This window comes from Danio rerio, chromosome 16, assembly GCF_049306965.1.
Source record: "Danio rerio strain Tuebingen ecotype United States chromosome 16, GRCz12tu, whole genome shotgun sequence".
NCBI classification, from domain to species: domain Eukaryota; kingdom Metazoa; phylum Chordata; class Actinopteri; order Cypriniformes; family Danionidae; genus Danio; species Danio rerio.
The window spans coordinates 52,505,001-52,530,000 of NC_133191.1; the positions used below are offsets into that span (position 1 = coordinate 52,505,001).

The 25,000-nt window shown below is 35.9% G+C and overlaps 1 protein-coding gene across 3 annotated transcripts in view; it reads right to left on the reverse strand.

Moving 5' to 3' along the window:
• The window catches only part of csmd3a (CUB and Sushi multiple domains 3a), a 598,216-nt gene that overhangs the window by 489,033 nt on the left and 84,183 nt on the right, over positions 1–25,000 (reverse strand). For all 3 annotated transcript variants that reach the window (XM_068214255.2, XM_068214256.2, XM_021467030.3), the window contains exon 3: positions 24,077–24,189. In XM_068214255.2, the coding sequence (XP_068070356.1) occupies positions 24,077–24,189 (113 nt within the window). The remainder of the gene's footprint in view (positions 1–24,076; positions 24,190–25,000) is intronic.

A 25,000-nucleotide genomic window follows, 5' to 3' on the forward strand; every position in this document is an offset into this window, starting at 1 on the left:
ACTCTCTACATATGAACACAACGCATCTGTCAGCTCATCTCCACTCTTCTATAGTCCCGCTGGAGCTTTACGCCAATGATCTGGGGTAATGGAGGCATTTCCTGTTCATTACAACAGGTTGGACTCCGTGGCTTTCTATATTATGGCAGTTAAATAAATGGCCTGGAGTGGGAAATGAATCAGGCTTAGTACAGAAAGTGTGTTAAAGTATTACCTCTGAGAGAGGATTGTTATTTTTTTCTTCCCCATGTTCCAAGGAAGCAATTACAAACCTGGTCCCTCAGCAGGACCAGAAAAAAAAAACTCGAACACAAACATAGACATGACAAAAGCGTGCGTTTGATTGCGCGACTGGAACCCCGGCTGATGGGCAGGACACTGGTGGAGCGCGACACTTGGAGTTGGAAATTACTTTTAGATTGAGGCCATTGCTTGTAATTGCTACTCAAGAGTTGTGATTTGTGAAAATACAAAGGCCACTGATGTCAAAAAATAAACCTTTTCCTTTCTTTTGAGCTGGTTTTGTTTTGTAAGGTAGATTTTTGTCTGGATGTTTAGAGCTTTAGCTTATCTGTTTTATTCAACCCAGTCTCATTCTGACTAATGTACCTCTATATACATTTCTAGAGAGCTCCAAATATGTCCCAGGAGCTATGTTAATTTCGAAGTTTTTGCTTTCCCGAATCCACCAGAGGCCTTTATGTACTTTTTTAAAAATCTTAAATTTCTTTTGCGACTTCCATTCGCGCCTGCTGTTCTCATTTAAATCCACCAGAGGTTGCTGTGTACGCTTTTTAATTTCCTAAATTTCTTTCGTGACTGCCATTCGCGCCTGCTATTCTCGTGTAAATCTGCCAGAGGCCGCTGTATACTCATTTTAAGATCTTAAATTTCTTTCGCAACTGCCATTCGCGCCTGCTGTTCTCACGTAAATCCACTAGAGGCCAGTGTAGGCTTTTTCAGATCTTAAATTTCTTTCGCGCCTGCCATTCGCACCTGCTGTTCTCGTGTAAATCTATCAGCGGCCGCTGTATACTCATTTTAAGATGTTAATTTCTTTAGCGACAGCCATTCGCGCCTGCTGTTCTCGCATAAATCCACCAGAGGCTGCTGTGTACGCTTTTTAAGATCTTAAATTTTTATCACGACTGCCATTCGAGCCTGATGTTTTCGTGTAAATCTGCCAGAGGCCGCTGTATACTCATTTTAAGATCTTAAATTTCTTTCGCAACTGCCATTTGCGCCTGCTGTTCTCACGTAAATCCACTAGAGGCCACTGTCGACTGACTGACCGACTGACCAATCCCCCCACCCTGCTTCTTTCCTAAACTGCACTTACAGCAGCCTGATTTTTACCATGTTTTCAGATTTTGCTACATTCTGACCCTGTTATTTACTTGTTTGTTTTATTTTTTGTCTTTTGTTTTTGTCTTTAATTTCTGGAACCATTCTTCGCTGGACTCGAACCCTGTTGTCATGGTTAACTCCGCTCTGCTTCCTAGATATTCTGATGTATGCAGTAAGCCATTTTTACAAACTGGTAACAGCGGAAAAGCCGTTGAGAGGGAGGTAAGAAATCAGCTGTTACACGTGAAAAAGAACAGTATCATAATCACCCTTTAGTGTTCATTTTAAAGAGAAAATGCAGCCATAAGTTCCTCTGGCTACATAATTTGTGATCTCCAGAAATGTATATAAGCAACATAGGCTCATTTTGAAAATGTAGCCCTGTCTACATTTCTGGAGATTGCAAATTATGTAGCCAGAAGTTCGTATGGCTGCATTTCATATAGATGGCTTCCCACTGTTACCAGTTTGTCCAGTGGGTCACGTACATTGGCGTACTTGAGACACAGAGAAGAGTTGACCATGACAATGGTCTAGTCTGGCAAAAAAAAAGTTTCAGAAAGCAGGTAAGACAAAAACAGAAGCCAAACAATAAACTAAACAAGTAAAAAACAGGGTGAGAATGTGGTAAAATCTGAAAACATGGTAAAATCAGGCAAGGGCTTTTCTGTTTCTGGATTGCTTTTTAAAACTGTCAAACGGGTCTAGGGAAGTGGATGCGCGAGTCAATTGGTGCTTATAAACACACTGATTGTTGAGTTTAGTAAAGAGGGGTGGGTCAGTCAATAGTTCAGTCAGTAAGTCAGTCGACACCGGCCTCTAGTGGATTTATTTGAAAACAGCAGGTATGGAAGGCAAAGAAATTTGAGATCTCAAAAATCATACACAGCAGCCTCTGGTAGGTTTGTAAAAATAAAAAATGCAAAAAAAAAAAAAAAAAAAAAAAGTACCTTCTGGGATGCATTTCATGATCTCCAGAAATGTATATAGTGGTACGTTTTCAGAATGAACATGGATTGAATAAAGGGCTACGTTTTCAAAATGAGCCTATGTTGGTTTTATTCTATTCAATAATTTATAATGGTAACACTTTTTGATAAGGTTGTATTAGTTAATGTTAATTAATGCATTTACTAACATGAATACCGTAATGAATGTATTGTTCAGTCTTTGTTCAAAGTTTGTTGGTAAAAATACAGTTGGTAATTGTTAGTTCATGTTAACTCAAGGTTCATTAAGTTATGTTAAGTTTGGATTATGATAAGGTATTAGTAAAGGCTGAACTATGATTAATAAATAATCTACAAGTATTATTCATGCTTAGTTCATGTTAGTAAACACATTAACTCATTCATTCATTCATTCATTCATTCTCCTTCGACCTGAATCACCAACTTAGCACTCGTGACTCGAACCAGCGACCTTCTTGCTGTGAGGCGACAGTACTAACCACTGAGCCATTCATATATCCATCTGTCATTCTACCCATCCATCCATATATCCATTAGTCCATCCATCTGTCATTCAACCCATCCAACCATATTTCCATTAGTCCATCCATGCATTATTTTATCCCTCAATCTACCCATGCACCTGTCACCCTATCCATCCATCTGTATTGTGTCCACTGTATTTACAATTATGTGTTCTACTCATCCATCGATCTGTCCATCTGTCCGTCCATCCATGCATATCATCATTGTATCTGTCATTGTATTTGAAATGATCTTTCATTCATCCATTGATGAATAATTCTGTCCATCTACTTATACATCCATCCACAATTCTATCCATTCATCTGTCAATCCACCCATTGTATTGATCCATGTGTTATTATGTCCATCTACATATATCCAGACACCCATCCATCCATCATCACTTCATCCATTCTATTCATTCATCCATCCATTATTGTCTTTCAAATCGTCTTTTCTTCCATCATTCTATACATCCATCTATACATCTGTCCATCATTTTGTACATCCATCTATCCATCCATCCATCATATTTATCCATGTGTTATTCTGTCCATTAGTTTGTATACTTTTCATCTTCATTACAATCCTTCATCCATGAATCCATCCAATCATCTAACCACGGATAATCTTTTCATTTATCATTCTATCTCTTTATCCAAACAATTTTTCATAATTTAATTCAGCCACCTAAATTTGGGTTATTCTGTCCACCTATGTATAATGTACATCCATTAACCACATCATTCATTCTGCTATGAATATATATCCATCCATCCATCCATCATCCATTCATCCATCCATCCATTCTTTCATCCATCCATCCATCCATCCATCCATAAATCTGTCCATTCATCTTTTCAACCATCCTTTTATCAATCCATCATTGTATCAGCCATGGTTTTCAAATAATTTTTCATCCATCATAATATCCATCCATCCATCCATCCATCCACCCATCATTGTATCCCTTTATCCATATATCTTTCAAAAATCTCATCCAGCCACCCACATTTGTTATTCTGTCAATCTATTTATAATTTACAATCATCCACCATTGGTTTATTCTGCTCATTCATATATCCATCCATCCATCCACCATCATATTTATCCATGCGTTATTCTGTCCATCTACTTGCATATCCATCTTTTTATCCATTATCTTATCTCTTCATTCATACATCTTCCCATAGTTTCATTCAGCCACCTGTCTATGTGTTATTCAGTCCATATATATATATATATATCCATCCACCACTTCATACATTCTGTTCATTCATCTATTCATCCATCATATTTATCCATAAGTCAATATGTCCATCACTTATATAGCCATCCACCTATTAATAATCACTTCATCCATTCATCCATCCATCAATTCATCATTGTCTCAGCCTTAGTCTTTCAGATCATACTTTTATACACAATTACATATCTTCATCCACCCATCCATCATTGTATCAGCCATTTCAAATCATTTTTTATCCACCATTCTATCTTTTCATCCATACATCTTTCCATAATTTAATTCAGCCACCTGTCTATGTGTTACTCTGTCCATCGTTGTATAATGTATATCCATCCATCTATCCATCATATGTAACCATGTGTCAATATGTCCATTTACTTATATAGACATCCACCCATCTATAATCACTTTATCCATCCATCATTTTGTCAGCCTTGATCTTTAAAATCATATTTTCATCCATCATTCTATCCCTTCATCCATACATCTTTCCATAATTTTATCCAATAATCACTTCATCCATTCATCCATGCACCTATGCATCACTTAATTCATTTTGTTCATCCATACATACATACATCCTTCATTCATTCATCCATCCATCCCTCCATCATATTTTCTCCATCTACTTACAGTATACATCCATCCACCATCTATTCTATCCATTCATCTGTCCATCATTTCATCCATTGATCCATTCATTCTCACTTGTATCACCATGTTACAGCCCATCTAAATATCAATATATCTATCATTCAAACTACAATACTATTCTATAAATCCATCCATATATCCTCATTTCATTTAATCCCTTCATCTGTTATTGAATATGCCATTTTTGTTCTATAACTACAAATTCATCCATCCACCCACTCATCCTAAACAGCATAAACCCAACAATATACATGAATACATTATTAACATGAGTGGTTTTTAATGGCTGCATGCTCTATATTTATATTTCATTTAGTCTGGGTCACATTTTCTTTCACTTTGTGTAGGTTGAGAGGATGTCGAGCAACCTGTTCATGCTGGCATCGGCCTAATTTGGCTGGCTTTTCCCAGCGACAAATGAATCGGTGCCAAAATACCATCGCAGAGGTTGACTGGATGCACGACAGATGATAAGGAAAATGCTTTTCTGTAAAAAGTCTATTTTGCCGTTCCCAAACCCACCAGAAAGGCCTGCAAGCCTCCATTGGAAAACCAATGAAACAGAACATCCATATGTTACATGATTATCAAACCAACGTATTCACAATTATCACTTTCATTATACCTGCCATCCTGTGCACAAATAATCAGTTCATGTAATTCTAAATAAGTTTAGCACACTTAATTATGAAAAAAATGCTTGCTCTGCTTCAAAAATATCAGTCCGTTTTAAAGGCTATTTGTGAAACTGAACTGAACCACACAACTAGCCTAATGTCTCACAGGTATATATTTGGCAATATCCAAGAATAAATTGTATACGTCAAACGTATTGATTTTTCTTTTATCCCTTACAGACCCTATGTCTATTACAAAGGACATTACTGTCAGGTTTTTTTGTTTATTTATTTGTTTGTTTGTTTTGCTTCCAGAGTATTTCACCTAATTTAAAGCCTCTTTCTATAATATTGGACATTTGTCATCCAATCAAAGAGTAAGACTCTGCCTGTTGTATTTTGAATAATATGCATCAAGCTGAAGAGATGCATGGCAGCATTTTGTTCAAAACACAGAAACAAGCCATTTGTAAACTATCTATTTACATTTATTAATATGTTTGACAATATTTTATTAAATGTCATAATTTCTGTGTTTGTAATTTTCAGATGAAATAAGAATATAAGAATACCCATTTGTTTTATTTTATTTTTATATATTGGTCCATTGCTTATGCAAGACAAATGTGTTTCGACCAGATATTTATTTATCCATCCACAACAAAAATTAAACTAAAAGGATTCTGTTTATTTATAGAAGCCTTAAGAACAAAGAAAAAGTATTTCTACATTTTTCTGAATCAAGGAAAAAATGTATTAGAACATTAAAGATTGTTCCTTGAAGATATTTTGTAAATATAATCTTTAAATATACTAAAACACAATCTTTGATTAGTAATGTACATTGCTAAACACTTCGTATATACACCTTTAACGGTGACTTTCTCAATGTTTTAATTTTTTTGAGCCCTCAGTATAAGTATACATATAAGTATACATCAATGGGAAGTTTATGAATCTCAACTTCAAAGAAATGACACGTATGACTGGTTTTGTGGTAAAGGGTCACATTTAGTTTCTGTTTAGCTTAATAAAAAGTAATATTAAGGTCAATAGCTATACCAATATCACACTGTAAAATAAAAACTTAAAAATTGCTGCAGAGCTTTTCTGAGTTGACTCAACTTAAATCTAGTCAAGTGCAGTATCGGGTTGAAGGTTGACTTAACTCAAAAAAAAGCTCTGCAGTAAGTTGCCTAATGCTGTGTTCACACCAGACGCGGAAGAAGCTTCAAGTGCGAGTGATTTACATGTTAAGTCAATGCAAACATGCGAATAGACATCCTGCGGCGTAATACGCGCGAATGAGGTGATATGTGCGAATGGCGTGGCGCGAATTGAACGTTTTGTGCGTTTGACGTGCTTTTCGTGCAAGTCACTCAAGTTCAAAAATCTGAACTTAAGCGGACATAAATGAAGCGGGTTTTGACGTGTGAATGAATCGGGGTTTGACGCACGAATGAAGCGAGTAAACTCAAACAGTCATGCGGCTATTTACGCGTGAATATCGCTATTTATCCGTGTATTCCGCTTCTGGTGTAAACACAGCATTACAATTTTGAGCTGAGTCAATTATTTATTTATTTTTTTTACTTTTATTAGTGGTACTACACATTTAATAAAATAATTATTTCATTGTTATTCCAAAATCTAATTAGCTGGTAGCTAGCTCTCTGCAATTCGTACATGGTTGCCAAAGGAAAGCTAAGCAGGGCTGAGCCCTGTTAGTACCTGGATGGAAGACCACATGGAAAAGCTAGGTTACTGCTGGAAGTGGCGTTAGCAAGACCTGCAGGGTGCGCTTAACCTGTTGACGGTGTGGGTCCTAACACCCCAGTATATTTATGGGGACTCTATACTGCTCAGTAAGCACCGTCTTTCGGATGAAATGTTAAACTGAGGTCCTGACTCCCTATGGTTGTTAAAAATCCCAGGATGTCCTTCGAAAAAGAGTAGGACTTTAACTAAACGGCCTCTGTCCGTCATGGCCTGCTAACCATCCCCATCATAAATGGCTTCATCACTTTGTCTTCTCTCCACCAATCAGCTGGTGAGGTATGTAAAATGTGTAAAGCCCTTTGAATTCCCCAAAAAATCTATACAAAGTAAGGAATCATGAATTATTATTATTATTAAATTCAGCATTAAAAGCAATTATTGACTTTTCCAAAACCAAAATATATAATGTAGCAATTTTGTTTCTTTGTAAACCCTTCATTCCATCCCCTATGGCTCCACTTCAATACAATCCAATGAATTTCAGATGAACAAAGTCTTTCCCTACATTCCCCCTCACTGAATATCCAGTTTCACTCAGAAATGCTATATTACGGAAGCAGAATGGATTGCAAACACTGTTTCATCTTGACAGAACAGCACACATGAGTATATGGCGGTCACTCGGTTCCATTGAAGTGTCACTCCACAGACATCTCTCTAAGATTTGGTTTGCTCAATCCTCCTGTGTTTACCTTCACATCCGCCGCGGTGGCCTTTGCAACAAGCATCTGATTTATGAAGCCCAGCAGGAAAGCGTGCTGTTTTACCTGTCATCGCTTAACATGACAGCTTCCGCAATAAATACAAACATAAACATGACATAAGCATGGGATGAGGCCTGTCATATCCACTCGAGACAGGTTACACCTCAACAAATGACACCTCTCTGTCATAATGGATGCTGTTTGGCGATCTGCATTGACAGTTACAGGATTGTAAAAGCACTATAGGCTTGTTTTGCTATAAATAGCCGAGTATCCAGCCAAATGTCAACCAAATATATTCAAAGTTTGTAAAACAAAGGTGTATTTTCAGATGTTAGAGCAGCTGAATGTAGTATTGGTAACCTAGCAACCAATTGTAAAAAAAACGGCAAGCATGATAGACTTCATTCAGCAAATGCATTTCCATCTCCCATTCAACCACCACAAGCAAGCATATACATTTCTTTTTTGTGAATTAAGACATTGTTATATTCAAAATTCTGCATTTACATCACTTGTTTCTCATTCTCCCCAAATCTGTAAAGTAATGAATTATTAAATCTGTCATGTGATGAACTAGAACTATTTGTAAACCTTAGCCGCTTTTCCACTATCGTGCTGAATCGTTCTTTAACCATTTCATTCCGTGCCAAACCCGGCCAGACAGCACAGATAAGGTTTTATTTTTCACTGTCATGCTGCGACAAAGCTCTTTGAAACATTACACAAACCGCATCAGTAGTTGCCTTGGTAACGCAATGTAAACGGCTCCCTTTGTTCAATTAAATTTAAATAACAACCGAAACTTAAATAACTATATATATATATATATATATATATATATATATATATATATATATATATATATATATATATATATAGTTATATAGTATATAGTAGTATATATATATATATATATATATATATATATATATATATATATATATATATATATATATATATATATATATATATATATATATATATATATATATATATATATATAAAAAAAAATATATATATATATATATATATATATATATATATATACATATATATATATATATATATATATATAAACACGAACTCACCAAAGAATTCAAAACAAAAAAACAGGAAAACTCCAGGTGGCACTCGTGTGCAGATTTCACTCTAAGATACAAATCTTGTTTTTCTCTCAATCCTTCATTAAAAATATATGCTGGCTTCTGCTGAGCCAGCTGTGGTAGCTTAGCAACCAAGTCGCAACGTCAACACACAGAATCTGTCAGCACAGTTCAGCACGGTTGTCTAACCGTGCCGAGAACGGTTTGTAATCGTGCCGCGCCGTTCCAGGCTTAGTGGAGAAACAACCGTAATCATACCGAAGTGTTCTTAGAACGGTTTGGCACGATAGTGGAAAAGCAGCTTTTGCTTTTTAGACGTTGCTACTCGGTTGCTAAGCTACCACAGCTGGCTCAGCAGAAGCGTGCTAGTCATCAGACATCCTCAATAAACTACAGTACATTTAATATAAAATAATGATCCAGGTCTAAACAATACAGTTTGAAAAGGGTTTTAAAACCATAGAGCAGTCTCAGGCAGAAAAGTGAATAACTCATCACATTCTTACGAAGATATTTTATTCATTAAAGTTATTATTTTATTTAGACATGCCAGTGACTTGCGCTTGCTGCGCATCGAATAAAGCGAATAAAGCGAATAGTCACGCTTAGCATTGTCGATGTCCAAATTCCACAACAACATCACTATATCCATGGAACACGAACTTGCAGACTCTTTTAACAACTAGGAAATATTTGCACTTTTTAATTCAAAGCCAGGACAGCTTGTTAATACCGGCGAGACCACCTAAAGGATGGCGTGTTGTAATGTCGGCCGTCCAAAAAACTTTGCTTGAAAGCTTTACGGAGCGGCACGGTAACTGTCCAAGGTACTGTTGTATGATTTATATTACAGCATATGCACTAATAAACAAGTCAAAAGAATGAATGAATTAAATAAATATGGATTCTTAAATGTCAGTATTGCTTTTACACAAAACATATCAATACGTTTTGACAAATGTTTTATAAAAATAAAATGAGCAATTTTCATCATTTTTAGCTATAGGCAATTATATGATTCAGTTATACGTAAGTTATATGACATTTATGAGGCATGTAACATGTTTCTGTGTTTTTGTTTTGTTCTTGGTGATCTTTAATATAGCTACGCAAATATTTTCTAAAACGTCAAGCAATAATTCACCTACAGCTTGTTAGTTAATTATGAACACAAAAATAATTATAATAATAAAAATAAAATGATCAAAATAAAAAGATAATAGAGCAGCATTTTGCTAAATATAATACTGCTTTACATGCTTTAAATCCTGCTATATATGTGTTGTTTCATATTCGTTTTTATTTCACTTGCTGCATTCGTTATTTAATGTTTGAATAGTAAAACAAATAACAGCCATCGTTTAATTGGTTTCATTTTACCATCAAAATGTAGTATATTTTATATCATTATCAACTTTTGATATAAAATCGCAGTGTAATTTAATTAATTGTTAAAAATGAAATAATTTATGTGCTGTGTTTTTATTAGTGAAAGTGTCCGCTCACCTTTGACAAGGCCTGTCCAAAATGATATTTCTGCCACTATAATGCAAATGCACTATTATTGTTGTCTTATCATTGTTTATTTTTCTGTTATGTTCAGAGATTTTAAATATTATTTATTTCCCCTCCAATTATTTCAATCATCACTTTACATTTTGGTAATTTTCCCTCCAAATAAAATTTAGCCAGAGCTGCGCAACATATAAATAAATAAGGGTGCACATGTAGCTATATTTAGCACCCCTATTTGATAGAGCGGCATAACAGTGTTTAGTCACATGGTTGCTTTCGCTTTTATGAAAAAAAAAAAAAACTAGTTTCGGCTCTTATTTAACTTAATTGAACAAAGGGAGCCGTTTACATTGCGTTACTAAGGCAACTACTGATGCGTTTTGTGTAATGTTCTAAAGAGCTTTGTCGCAGGACTCGCAGCACGACAGTGGAAAATGAAACCGTATCCGTTCTGTCTGGCCCGGTTTGGCACGGAATGGAACAGTTCTGTTTAAAGAACGATTCAGCACGATAGTGGAAAAGCGGCTTATGATCTCATTAACCCCGATGTTTGAATCACCAGCCTGATCTCATGAGAAAACGTAAGTATTTTACGTTTTGCCAGTTTAGTGGCTAATTCGTACGAATTCGGACGAGTTCAGTCGTACGAAATGGTACGATTTTAAAAAGGAGGCGTGGCACCTGACCCCACCCCTAACCCCAACCGTCATTGGGGGATAAGCAAATCATACTAAATTGTACGAATTAGATCGTACGAATTCATACGAATTAGCCACTAAATGAAAAAGTTACAAATTGCCGTGAGATTGTGTTGGAATCACGCTAGTTACAATGTAAAATGCCAATGATGACGCTCTAAATGGGGTGGAGTAACAACTTCTTTAAAGAAGAACCCCATAATTCTTTGTGCAAATTATATTGTTTCACACGCACACGCATTTACAATAAAATCCAATATTAGTTTTTCTAAAAACAAGCACTCGCTTTCCATATTGATAGAAATCTATAAAAACTGCACATATAAAGCCAATGTTTTGTTTACAAATGATATTGAGAACATTACATAGTCTATTCTAAGTTAACATAAAATTACTTACAAAAGCTAACACATATTCTAATATAATTTATAAATCATATAAAAAAACAAATGAGGCTTTTTCTTAAGAAAAAAAATTTGATATGTATTTTTTATTAGGAAATGAAAAAAAAATCCTATTTTAATAATAATATTAATGATGATAATGGTGATGATGATTATTATTATTATTATTATTATTATTACTATTATTATTGTATATTATACTTATTATTCTAAATAGGATATTGTTTATTTATTTATTTTTTTAAGTCTACTTTTACAATTTGATACATGCAAACCACTGCAGAAATGTTCTAACCAACAGGCCCATGTCATATACAGTACAGAAACTTAATAAATACCCCACTATAAATTAAAAAGCATTAACATATGCTGTTTTTTTTTGTTTTCACAAGCTTTTGAAATACCGCTTTTAAATGATAGATCACCTGTAGCTTTCATCACGAGCCACAGCTGTGTTCAAAATGACATCAATGTTTTTAAAGTGCACTACGAAGGCAACTTAATTGTCAACATGAAGATCGCTAAAACTGAACAGTAAAAATACTTTGAAAGCAAATTACACCTAAGAGTAATGACTTTATTGCTTTTGTTTTTAAATATTTCCAAGTTTAAATGTTAGAATGTTCTAAATGAATAGGACATAGGGCAGATAACTGGGAATAGAACACAGCCTGCAAAGGTGTAGTTGCAAGTGCACAAGTTTGCGACGCAGTTTACAACTGTTCGATGAAAAGATGGATTTGGGAAACGCCAAATCAACGAATTATGCTTGTGATGATGGAACTTGCGACCTTAATTGGCTAACAATGATTTTTGCAAAAGCACCACAGTATTGTAAGCTAGCATTACCAATTATAATATATTGAAAAACTATTGCTATGGTTTATAAAATTAAGGCAATGATTATGCATGTCCATTTTATGACTTAATAAATAGTGCATTCCCAAACATTAGTTTACAGATCGAGGAATGCGTTTAAAAAGATTTTCTACTGTAATTGACAGCATGTCGCAGACGCCACCAATAGAGCTTAACTTGTATTGAACCTGGAAAATTTCTTTCAATCAGAAACCGCTCAAATAGATGCCATTGAACAGAAAGAGCCCCTCGCCACTGACCCCAGCTCTCTTGTTATGAGAAATGGCCTCTATTTTGATCTCACTTGTGCTTGCTGGAGATGTTCATAATGGCTCCCAAAGTGTCTGTGAAAAGACCACCAAAAGCACAATAAGGACACTTATATCTCAAATCATCCCAGACAAAATAGAGCCACCATGTATGTAATGTGGTATTCCCTCGAACTTCAAGTTTTTTTGTAAAGACAGTGAGGACTTTTTCATACAATGATTAAAGATAGGATTATGATGAGATCTATTTGAAAAAAGAAAAAGAAATTTTACAAAAAAAGTTTCTAACCCTTCTTAAAAGTTGACAAATGTGGTTATAAAGAAATATGACAATATTTAAAAGCTCAAAATAGTGTTTTTTGGAAGATGGATATATGCATCTTAAAAGGTACACTGTAAAAATTGAACAGTTAATCAAATTAGGTCCATTTTGTAAAACATAAAAAGAAAAGTCCCCTTTACTTAAATGGGACAAGTTCTGTGAACTCCAGCTAATGGTAAACTGGCAGATTTCCCAGCATGCTTAGTGTCAGACTGTTTAAGGGAAAAAAAATACATTAATTAACTGTTATTTGGTGTGTTTTTGCACACAATTAGCTATAAATTGAGTTTGTGCTACATGATATTTCTGATATTTTTAAACTTTTTAATAGTTATTATTGTGATAAAGAGTACAGTCTTGTAATAGATTATTATAATCATGCAAGTTTATAAAAATGCACAAGCTATTGCTGAATAATATTTCTAAGATAAAGCTTCCTGATCAGACCCCAAATTTAGTTAAGTCTGGAAAGTGTACACTACCAGACTAAAGTCTTGTCGCTGATCGCAGTTGTAATAACTTGATTTCTAGTTAATCAATTAGAAAAGTGGCAGAAGGTCGATTTTTCTGATGGATCATCTGTTGAACTGCATCTCAATCATCCCAAATACTGCAGAACACCTAATGGAACCCACATGAAGCCAAGATTCTCATAGAAATCAGTCAAGTTTGGTGAAGGGAAAAATCATCTTTGGGGTTACATTCAGTATGGGGGCTTGTGAGAGATCTGCAAAGTGGATGGTAACATCAACAGCTTGAGGTATCAAGACATTTGTGCTGCCCATTACATTACAAACCACAGGAGAGGGCAAATTCTTCATCAGGATAGCGCTCCTTCTCATACTTAAGCCTCCACATCAAAGTTTCTGTAAGCAAGGAAGGTCAAGGTGCTCCAGGATTGGCCAGCCCAGTCACCAGAGATGAACATTATTGAACATGTCTGGGGTAAGATAAAGGAGGATGCAATGAAGATGAATTTAAAGAATCCTAATGAACTCTGGGAGTCCTGCTAGAACGGTTTCCTTGCCATCCCAAATGACTTTATTAATCCGTTACTTGAGTAATTGCAGAGATGTATGGATGCAGTTCTCCAAGCTCATGGGAGTCACACCCAATATTCATTCTTTTTCCACTGCACCATGAATTTATATTCTACACTGGACATTATTTCTGTTAAGTGACAAGACTTTTGTCTAAGTAAAGTCAGACCTTACTGTCTTAATTAAATAATTTAAAATCAAGTCATGATCATATTTTATTTTGGTAAAATAAGCGTAATCTAGAGGCTTTTGCCTTTTACATAAGCCACTTCTGATATCAAATGATCAATTAGTTTTTATTTGTTGTTCCTCAAACTGGTATGGGCGACATGACTTTTGTCAGGTAGTGTATATAGTCTAAGTAATTGTAACTCAATGTAAGTAGGTGAAACTGGAAATTGCTGGAATTATTCAGTATGTTGATGTACTTCCAACTTTAACTGAATATTTAGTAGGAGCGGGGCTTTTTTTGCACATTAGTCCCTTGTGGCAAACTAATGGTAAGAGGGCATGATAAATAATATTTTGGCTGAAACCATAAATCTGTCATGAACCGAAAAGGACGGCCACTTCAAACATGTAAACAAATGATCAAAATTTGATTGAAGCCTGGTTTGCTAGTTCGTTGGATCGTAAGGCTTTCTCACTACAATCGATCCGCTTCAGAATTCGTTTCGATCGGGCTGAGACCACTTCATTCATCCAATCTCGGACTGATTGTTTTGTCATGGATCAGAATGCGATTGCTGGATTCACACATGCCAAACAAACTGCGCTAAGCAGGCAAACACATTTAACTCAAATTAAGGCAACAAGTTCACACAATCATTGTCGTAAACTTAAATTATATTTCAAAGTGCATACTATTATTCACACTCTTATTTTTTTTGCCCACTCAAGACTAACTCAATACACAACACTAGTTCAATCAAACCCAAGGGTTTCACAAAGAACTACCTATTTGGTCATATAAAGGGTGAATGACTTTGAAATCAATTATCATTTTTTTTCCCAATATACACAGATGACCTTATACATCTCTTTTCATGTATTATAGTGTACGTTCATATGCCCGGACCGGGTGCTGAGAGCAAACCGCTGTGGTAAGTACCACAGGCTGATCCCAAGAGATGAGCCATTCATCCCTCTATACATCTAATGACTTTGCTGCCCTTGAAGATGATGGAAGTTTGTCAGAGCGTCTATACTGCGACGCTGAGCACACACTTCAGCACACAGCAATCTTTCCCTGGGTGCCTGTCATGAGTCTGTGTGCATTCGGAATTACTGAGCTGCTTTTGTATACAAGCAATCAGCAAACACCACCAAAAACCTTCATCGACTCCACAGGGACGGGGCCACCAGGAACCCGATGGCAGGCAGATTTCACGGGTCACCAAAAAAAAGCGTAATGTATTTCAGAGACATTACGATGCAATAGGCCACGAGCAGCAAATTTCAAAGGTTGCAAGAAAAGACAAAGAGTGCTGCCATTTCTGCTGTGTTTTCATTTTGCTCGCATTTCCATAAACGAGCGCTCTTTAGTGAGCCTGGAAAATGTTCCTGAATCAATGCTTTGGCCTGTCATTGCATTCCGATGGCCTTGCAGGGAGGGCTGTTAATGCATGTTGCCATGACCGAACATTAGCATGTTGATCGTGACATATGGTATTTCCGCAGTCATTGGCATTCAATTGAAGGGCAGACAGAAAAGGTTGTGGTTTTGCATCTAACTCTAAACTCAGAGCCGACTCGCACCGGATGGCGATAGACACATTAATCAAAGCGCACGTACTGACTGTCAAACATGGTTTTGGTTGGTGCGACGTGACGGAATACTGACAGGAACCAAAATGAGATTTCTTCCCCCTTGTGTGTGTCCATCACACTCTCATAAATGTTGAATCACTAGCACATTAAAACCATCGGAGACAAACCAAACATCCTTGTTATTGCTGCTTGCTTGGAGTCATAACCCTTAACCTTGGGGCCAGCTGAGAAGTGCTTTTTCTTTTCTAAAGGCTTGAATGTACAAATTCACACAGTAGGTCCAAAACTCGCAGAAATATAGACAGAAACCTACAAAATTTGACAAAAATGTTGTCTTTTGACTCATGTTGATGTCTATAGACCTTTAAAAAGTCTTACACATTGAGCCAGAACATCATAGAAACCAGAGTGTGCACTTTACCCCATGCTGGGACACAAATATCCCAAGATTTCAAGAAAACTTGGTGTAAATCAACTGCCATCCAACTGTAGAACACCAATAGCAAAATATCCCAGACACTTACATACCTGTCAACATTGGGATGTGAAAGTAAGGGATATGCCCACCATAATATTAGATACCCACCCACACACCCCCAACCCCCGCCCATTTTATGTTCATTTGGAGCTGTTTCATTGTAAATAAACAGTTAATCGGTCAGTAATATGTTTTAAAATTAATATTAATAAAAGAAAAATAAATATATACATTAGCAGTAAAAACATTAGCAAACAGTTCAGCTTATTAAAATTAATAGCTATTATATTGAAATAGGATCAAGCTATCAAGCTCATTAGCTGTTTCTCCATTGTAGAGCAACCAAAGAGCAACGAATAAATCTCTCATTTATTAAGATTTTTTTTTTATTACATTCAATAAGAGGTGTCACTTTAAAAATGCACACATCTAACGTTAAAATAAAAGCATTCGACTGCTTTCCTTACCTTTTTATGCTCATTTAAGACGAAGTTAGTCGTGTTTGGGAAAAAAAAAATACCAAGATCGACATTCTTATATGTTATTATTATTAATTATGTGTGTATGTCTGTTTAAACACACACCCAAAAGCCAGACTTTCTCTCCGGTTCAAATCGTGTGTACAGAATCAGTTTGGGAAACGGCATCTGTTTATCACTATGGAGCATGTCAGCTGACAGTCATGCACCATTATATGACTGATTAGAGGATTGTATAAGATGGGCGACGCCATCAATAGGAAATGGAATCGTGACGTTTTGAATATTCATTTATAAGTGTTTTCATTCCTAAACAAAGCGAAAGCACAGAAGACTCACGTTTTAGAGCAAGGGACGACCCCTGGTGGTTAGGCGGTATGGGTTGCGTATAGGGAGGTTCGTCTGTTCAGAGAAAGACTGAAAATACGGGAGAAATATGGGAAAATATCTTTACGGGATGGTAGCGGGATAGAACAGTAAAATACGGGAGAATCCCGGGAAAAACTGGAGAGTTGACAGGTATGCACTTACGTATCACTTATTAGCCAATGGAGCTCATAGACCTGCCCACATAAGCATTACTCTACCACATAACTAAAGTAAAGCACCAAGTGTAAAATACTCAGAAAACTCTTCAAATCCAGTCAAAATAACACAGAGACCCAGATGGCGTTTTTTCACTATTTAACCCATATCCTGAAAATTTCCATCAAGACTTGCGCACAATTGGAACCATTGAAAATACCCTAACAACCTATTAGAATGCCATAGAAAGCTATTTCCCAAAGAAATAAAACCAGAAAGAAACCAGGATGGGTCCAAAGTGGGATCCATCGACCTAAAGACCTAAAATATCCAACCAAAAAACTGTCAACTATATGTCTAATTGGCTAACAATACATTGCAAAACATCACAGAGACCAGGGTCAGTCTTTTTCACACATTAATACCAGTTTTGGACCAATAGATTCCCAAGAATGTTAAATACTAACCACAATCCAAAAAAAAAAAAAAAAAAAAACCTTGGAACCACACAGCAAATAGCTTTAATAAGCTACAAAGGAGTAAATATTTACCAATCAATAACCAATATTGGAACCCATAGGCCGTCAAGATTATAAAAGAGCCTGTGATAGGATCTTTTCACTCAGTGACCCATATAGGCATCCAAAACTATAAACTTATATAAACTTTTCATTCATTTCATAGGTATCATCATAGAGACTTGGGAGCAATAACTTAGCAACTATCTAGAACACCCTATAAAGCCCAGAAACAAGGGTGGGCTCTTTCACTGCAAAAGCACTGAAATTTGGCTTCCAAATTACTTGTTGAATATCATCATTAAGACCTGGTTTCAGTCACATAGAAACCATATAATATACCTCAGCAACCACATATAACAGCCTTCAAAACAGATTAAAAACACAGAAACCAGATTCGGCTCTTTTCACTCAGAGACCCATATTGGGAACCAATGACCACAAATTCATTAAGCACTGACATTTGGCACCCAAATTATTTCTGTTGAACATCATCATAACGACCTGGGAACAGTCGCTTAGTAACCATTCAATATACCCTTGAATCATCTAGAAAACCCTACAAAACATACCAAAAATACAAAAACCAGGGTGGGCTCTTTCCACTCAGTGGCCCATATTGGAAACGAATGACCACTAATTCATAAAGCACTGAAATTTGGCATCCAAATAACTTCTGTTGAGTATCATCATGACCTGGGAGCAGTCACCTAGAAATCATTAAATATACCTTAGTAACCACATAGAATACCCTACAAAACATACCAAAAATTCAGAAACCAGGGTGGGCTCTTTTCGCTCAGTGAACCCATGGAGGACTGAAATTTAGTATCCAAATTACTCATGTTTGATATAATTAAAGAAACTTGAGCGCAACCAGCTAGCAACCATTCAATAGAAACTAAAAACTAAAAAAATGAGAAAAAAAACAAACAAACAGAAACCAGGATGAATTATTTTCACTCAGTTCCTATATTGAAAACCGAAGACCATGAATACATGGTGAGTCGATATTTGGTGACCACATTTCTAAAGATTGGATATCATCACAGATACTTGCGAGAAATCACTTAACAACCATTCAATATACCCTAGCAACCAGCTAGAACACCCTATACTAAAAATGGAAAAAAGTAAGAGGGAACTCATGTTTGGCCCCACAACCCAAAGATAGAAATGATTAAGCAACAATCCAAAACACCCCAGCAATCATTTATCAATACCTTCATGCAATGCTCTAAATCAGGCTTTCATTTACCAAAGATGGAACCAGGGTGTTCTCTTTTCACTCAGTGGCCCATATTGGAAACCAATGACAATGAATTCACAGAGCACTGAAATTTGGCGTTTAAATTACTCGTGTTGAGTACCATATTACAGAGGCCTTTCGAGCAATCACCTAGCAACCATTCAATATACACTAACCACCTAGTTCAACCTGTGGAAAAAATGAGGAAAAAACAAAACAAAAAGGAACCAGGATCATTTTTTTTCTCAGTTTCTACATTGGAAACCAAAGACCATGAATACATTGAGAGTCGATATTTGGTGACTAAATTTCTATAGTTGGGTATCATCACAGATACTTGCGAGAAATCACCTAACAACCATTCAATATACCCTAGCAACCAGCTAGAACACCCTACTAACTACGGAAAAAAAATAATAAATAAAAAAAACGAGACAGAACTCTTGTTGGGATCCACAACCCAAAGGTAGAAATGATTAAGCAACAATCCAAAACACTCCAGCAATCATTTAGCAATGGCTTCATGTAGCGCTCTAAATCAGGCTTAAATATACCAAAAACATGGAACCAGGGTGAGCTCTTTTCACTCAGTGAACCATATTGGAAACCAATGACCATGAATTCATACAGCACTACAATTTGGCATTCAAATTACTCATGTTGAGTATCATTAGAGATTGGCGAGCTTTTACCTAACAACCATTCAATATGCATTGGCAGCCAACTACCGTAAAAAAACAGAACCCAGTATGAGTTCTTTTCACTCAGTTCCCCTAATTGGAAACCAAAGACCATGGATAGATAGAAATGTGGTGACCAAATGGATCAAGTTGGATATCATCATGGAGACTTGCGAGAAATGATCTAACAACCATTCAATATACTCTAGCAACCACCTAGAACACCCTACTAACCAAAAGCAACCATCCAAAACACCCCAACAATCATCTAGCAACACCTTCATGTATTGCTCCAAAGCAGACTTTAAAATAGCCTCAAACACTTCAACTACACACATCAGTCTATTGAGATGAATGACAATGAGACAAAGTCATTGTGAATTCAATGGGGGATCCCGGGCTCTCTGGAGTGCAATAACCTGCGGGATTAATATTCCGAAACCCATATAATTCAGAAGCACATTAAACACAAAAGCACGAGCCAAAGCCCAGGCTGGTCAATGGGACTGAATAATTCAGACTGTAAAGACGGAGCAGATGGGGCGGCATGCTGTGGTCAGGTCAGGAGGATAACAGGTGGAGAGAGTGATGGAAGATGGCAAATGGATGAGAAATGACAGTCACTGAGGGTTGTAGATGACCCAGACTCTTGCAAACTAAACCGATCACGGCCAGAGGCTGAAATAAACTTGGTGTCACAGCACAACATCTGCTCTGATATTAAAGATTCCCTTTTGGGTGAATTGCATTTCTTTGGGCTAAAATAAGTGATCCAAATCTAGACTCACCAGAGACAGACAGTATTGGCGTTTTTTAAAAGGGTACATATAATGGGAAATCTGATTTTTCTCGGGTAGTTTTAAAATAAAATCTCAAAAGTCTGATGTGCAGGACATCCAAGGCATCAATCAAACTCAAAACAAGCTTTTCTTACTTGGACTTCCAGTCTTTGTGTTACCATAAGGAAACAGATTTTTAACAACAATTGCTAAACATTTTAAAGCAAATCTGATTTTGAGATCTGAGACTGCTAATCGATTGCATGCTAAGGTACTGAACAATTTTAATGGAACAAAATATAAAGCTAATAAAATATTGAACGGTTTGTTTTTATGTGGTTAATGATTTTGAAAGAAAACAAAAAAAAATACATTTAAAATAACCTATTTATTAAATCAAATTAACCTATTATTTAAGTAAAAATAACCAATTATTGGGTAAGAAAAAAACAACATAATTGTGGGGTTAAAAATAAAAACCCAATTACTTGGGTTAATTTAACCCCTGATGTGTTCTGTCCTATATTTACCCAGCAGAATAGGGTTAAAAACAACCCAATTTGGGTAGTTTTTAACCTTGTGTTTTTTTAGTGTGTATGCTTGTGTTGAATCATAAATTCAGTATTGTTTAAATGTATATTGAACTTGCAGAGATAAGATAAAGAGATTACGATTATTTCATAATATCTGTATTTATATAAATATTTAAGTAAGATTTTAAGTCAATATAATGCTTTTGAGAAATTCAATTCAGCTTTATTTGTATAGCACTTTTACAATGTAGATTGTGTTCAAACAGCTTCACATAGAAGATCATAGTAAATTGAAACAGTGTAGTTCAGTTTTCAGTGTTTAAGTTCAGTTTAGTTTAGCTCAGTTCAGTGTGGTTAATAATCACTACTGAGAGTCCAAACACTGAAGAGCAAATCCATCGATGAGCAGCTCTACAGATCCCGAACCATGTAAGCCAGTGGCGAGAAAAAAACTTCATCAATTGGCAAAAGTGAAGAATTAAAAAACCTTGAGAGAAATCTGTAATGCTAAACAAAGGCAAAGGGGCATCCAGTTTCTTTTAAATAAGTTCTACTACTAGTAGTAATAAGAATAGACAAATTGACAAAATGAATGACAAATTAGCATTGAGGGTAATTGTCACAAGTATTAGCTGGATTACCCACCAGACTTACTATAGGACACGTCAGCTATATTCAATTCGAGGTCACACTTTACAATAAGCTTCATTGGTTAATGTTAATTAATGCATTCACTAACATGAACAAACAATGAAAAATACATTTACTACTGTATTTATTTATGTTAGTAAACGTTAGTTAATGAAAATACAGTTGTTCATTGTTAGTTCATGTTAACTCACAGTGCATTAACTAATGTTAACAAGCATGGACTTGGAAGTTAATAATGCATTAGTAAATGTTCAATTATGAATAATAAATCCTTTGCAAGTGTTGTTCATGATAAGTTCATGTTAGTAAATGCATTAACTGATGAACCTTATTGGAAAGTGTTACCCAATTCGATTCATGTTTGTTTCTGTTAGGGTTGCACGGTTTACCGGTACTTCAGTAGCACCGCGATACTACAACTCCAAAATACTAGCAGTGCCTCTGTGGTTTGTAAACAATAGTATCTTCATTAACGGTTCTACAATAGTTAATGTTGCATGCGGAGAAGTCACTAAATGGTCACACATTTGTGCCGGTGAATAATCAGAAGACCACTTTATTTTAATTTAATTTTAACAGTCTGCACTAAGGCTGCAAACTGTAGAATTGGTGCCGTATTGCAGGTTTTTTGATGCTTCAAACACTCATCTGAATCAGTTTCATCTGAATCAATTTTTGTTCCTGTGAATATTATTTAGCTACGACTACTTTGCCACAATCTCTTAAAAAGAACAACTCACTAAAGTGACATTTGAAATTACTTTGGATTCATACCCAATAAGACAATAAAATACAATAGATGAGAAAACAGCAACAGAAAAACAGTACAAACACTATTTGTTTACTTCATATTTGGTTGAAAAAAAATCTATTCTTGTAATGGATCTTGTTTAGTATAATTTTTAAGGCACCAGGTGTTTTTTTACATACATTTTTTTTTTATTTCTCTTTGCTATTTGGGCTTATTGGAACCTAATTTGAATAAAAACTAAGTATCATCTTTTGATATGATGTTTCTTTTAGAGAAAAATGATGTCCATATATGTGGACTCATGGTTCGAATTCACATAAAACACTTTTTCCTGACAGTTTTTTTTAATGCATATGTAACATATAAGAACATGGGAGGCCTGACTGACTGACCGACCAAATGACCACCCACCCCCTTCCCTAAATCCAACCAAAATCATTTTCGAAAACAATCCGTGATAAAAAAATGCCTGATTTTTACCACGTTTTCAGATCTTACTACAATCTCACCTCATTATTTACTTGTTTATTTTATTTATTTGCCTTTAGTTTTACCTGCTTTCTGGAACCGTTCTATGACATAATCGAACCTCGTCAGCACTGTTAACTCTTCTCTTTCTATTATGCCGATGTACACAGCGAGGCACTGGGCAAACTGCTAACAGCGGAAAAGTTTTCCACATGGAGTTAAATTGTCAGCTAGTTGCGTAAAATGAAACATAAGCCATCAGCGGCATCATATCTCCCTGTAGCGTTTATTTAAAAAACTAAATGCAGCCATACGTACCTCTGGCTACATAATTCATGCTCTCCAGAAATGTATACGGGGGTACGTATTCACAATGAAACTGTGTTGTATATGTTCTATGTTTGTTTTATTGTGATCTAAAATAGCATTCAATCCTTGGCTTATGATCATTTTAACCACTACTAACAAGCGCCTAGGAGAATTTATAGGATCTCAAAACTCTGAAAGACTAATTAGCAACCATTCAAAACGGCCAATCAAACAAGCCAGTAAATCCCTAGCAAACCTTGCTCCTCAAACAGCCCCGAGTTTTAAACCTACCACAAGGCCAATAATCTCCCAACTTCAAAAACAAGTTCGCAAAATTACCTCAGGAATACATAACCTTGATAGATCAAACTAACCTTCACACGGTTTTAAAATTTCAACATTTCAAGTTCTTAACAGCTAAAATAGGCCAGAAACATGGCAGGATGCAATCTACAACAAGACCTGACAGATAACAGCCATAAAAAACAAGCATTTTCTCTCATTTCACATGCAAAATGCATCTGAACAAAGGTTATTTACGAATAAAGACCTTACCGAATCAAACTGCAGACAGTAAAAACCTTGACTAACTTTCTACAGTATATTTTAGGAGGGAAACGTTGAGAAAAAAAATACAATTCATTCCTTTTAATAATAGTCATTATTAGAGCATTAAGGAATGAATACATTGCTTTTCACTTTTCTAGCTTTACGCCCACTGCCTGCTGTCAAACACTTCTGCAATAAAAAAAAAACTTTTAATTGACCGCTACAGTGTGCAATTTGCATCTCCAATCTCAAAACCCATGAGAAATAGCAAAGAAAATTAGAGGTTGTGTTATTCCTTACCTTCATAATATATTTTAAATCCATGAGCGCTTACAGCAAAGTCGCTGGTAAGACGCAAGGAAAAAATGGATCCGGTGCTTGTGACAGGAGCTGGCACTTGGAATCCTGTTAACCTGCGAGAAAAGAGAATTGTTACTGAAACAGACGGAAAGTAGTCAGGATTCTCCCTCAAACTAAAGCATTTCAAGGAAGCTGCCAAAAAGTGTTTATTTTTGACATTTTTTTACACAATTTAAGAAAAATGTATTGTGTTTCATCTCTTTAATGGGAAATGCTTTGTTTTATTATTATTATTATTATTATTATTATTATTATTATTATTATTATTATTATTATTATTATTATTATTAATTATTCATTCATTCATTCATTTTCTTTTCAGCTTAGTCCCTTTCTTAATCTGGGGTCGCCAAGCGGAATAAAGCATATGTTTCATGCAGCGGATCCCCTTTCAGCTGCAACCCATTACTGGGCAACACCCATACACTCTCATTTACAAACATACACTACGGACAATTTAGCTTACCCAATTCGCCTATACCACATGTCTTTGGACTTGTGGAGGAAATTGGAGCACCCGGAGGGAACCCACAGCAACACGGGGAGAACATGCAAACTTCACACAGAAACGCCAACTGACTCGAAAGGCTCAAACCAGCACCCTCTTGCTGTCAGGCGACAGCATTACTCACTTTATTATTTTTGATTCATTCATTTTCTTTTCAGCTTAGTCCCTTTTTTTATTCAGGGGTCGCCACAGGGGAATGAACAGCCAACTTATCCAGCATATGTTTTACACAGCGGATGCCCATCCTGGGAAACACCCATACACTTGCATTCACACACATATACTACGGCCCATTTAGGTTATTTAATTCACCTATAGCGCTTGTGTTTGGACAGTGGGGGACACCAGAGCACACA